Source organism: Condylura cristata, unplaced genomic scaffold (assembly GCF_000260355.1).
Source record: "Condylura cristata isolate star-nosed mole 26May11 unplaced genomic scaffold, ConCri1.0 scaffold00008, whole genome shotgun sequence".
Taxonomy (NCBI): domain Eukaryota; kingdom Metazoa; phylum Chordata; class Mammalia; order Eulipotyphla; family Talpidae; genus Condylura; species Condylura cristata.
In genome coordinates this window covers 538685-540087 of record NW_004567109.1, presented here as the reverse complement: position 1 = coordinate 540087, position 1403 = coordinate 538685, and the positions used below count along the sequence as shown (strand labels likewise).

General features: G+C 66.7%; 1 protein-coding gene across 1 annotated transcript in view; it reads left to right on the top strand.

Annotated features, from left to right (window-relative positions):
* Positions 1-225: 225 nt before the first annotated feature.
* ICMT (isoprenylcysteine carboxyl methyltransferase) overlaps positions 226-1403 on the top strand; it is a 3593-nt gene continuing 2415 nt past the window's right edge. The window contains exons 1-2 of the mRNA XM_012722050.1: positions 226-391; positions 1043-1372. Coding sequence (XP_012577504.1) covers positions 226-391; positions 1043-1372 — 496 coding nt within the window. The remainder of the gene's footprint in view (positions 392-1042; positions 1373-1403) is intronic.

The window sequence follows — 1403 nt, the reverse complement described above, 5'->3', positions numbered from 1 at the left end:
GCGCCTGGTTGCTGTGCTCGCCTGTGACGGCAGAAGAACCACGGCCCCGGAGGCCCGCCGGCCGCAAGGCTGGCGGGAGTGTGCGCCCTGGTGCCTGCTGTCCACTCAGACCCGCGACGCCAGGGCCTCTTCCTGGAGCTGCGGGCCACGGCGCAGACCTGGACGTGTGGCTCACTTGGCCCCTGGCCCCACCGACCTGCCTTGTCTTTGTGTTTAAATAGGTACATGTGCTCCCTGTCACTGTTCCACTACTCCGAGTACCTGGTCACCGCCGTCAATAACCCCAAAAGCCTGTCCCTGGACTCCTTTCTCCTGAACCACAGTCTGGAGTACACAGTCGCTGCTCTTTCTTCTTGGGTGGAGTTCACCCTTGAGAATATCTTCTGGCCAGGTCAGAGCGCCCCGCTTCTCTCTGGAGGGGAGAGGGGCTCCCCTCGCGTCCGGGAGGACAGTGGCGGGTCAAATGCTCAGGCCTGGCCCCGGCGATTACGCCTCACTCAGCTGCACGTGGGAGTTCTGCTCCGGGTGTGGACTCGAGGACGCGCCACCTCTCGCCTTCGCCCTGCGCAACAGGGCGCGTCTCCGGGCAGCCCCGCCTTGGCCGTGGCGCCGGCTTCCGGCCGGAGGGGTTGGGTCTTCCTGGCCTGGGGCTGGGAGTGTCACGGGAAGATTCTGTGAGCAGCAGCCTCTGCGCCCGCCGAAGCGGCTGCCTGCTCCGCAGATGGAATGGCACCCCAGGCCTCAGCGGGGCCGAGGGGGCCCGACGCTCCCCTGCGCCTAGCTGGCCGCGCCCCGGACGGCCCAGCGCTCGGGGGGCCCTGGCCGAGACCTGCTGGTCGGGCTGGTGGCGCTTTACCGTAAGTGGGCGGACAGCAACTGGGGAGAGCGTATTTTGCTTACGATGAAATTTTAATGGGGTGGCCAGTGCTAACTGTCCGCCGCTCGCCGCCTGGCCGCTCTCTCTGGAGGAAGCGGGTCGGTCGTGAGCACCCGCGGCAGGGGCCAGCCGAGGCCTCACCTCCCTGTCACTCGTGCCCCGCAGAGCTGAAGCAGATCACCTGGCTCAGTGCCGCCGGGCTGCTGATGGTGGTCTTCGGAGAGTGTCTGAGGAAAGCGGCCATGTTCACGGCGGGGTCCAACTTCAACCACGTGGTGCAGAACGAAAAGTCGGAAACCCACACCCTGGTGACCAGCGGGGTGTACGCTTGGTTCCGGCACCCTTCGTACGTCGGCTGGTTTTACTGGAGTATCGGGACCCAGGTACAGTCGCAGGTGCGCCGTGGCCGCTGCCCTGCTTTTGCACAGCTCGGAGTGGACCTCTGTTGGGCGCAGCGAGAGCGCAGCCCGCGCGCCGGGCAGGCGCTGGGGCGGCGTGAGGCCGCCCGTCCCTCTAGACAGGTCCG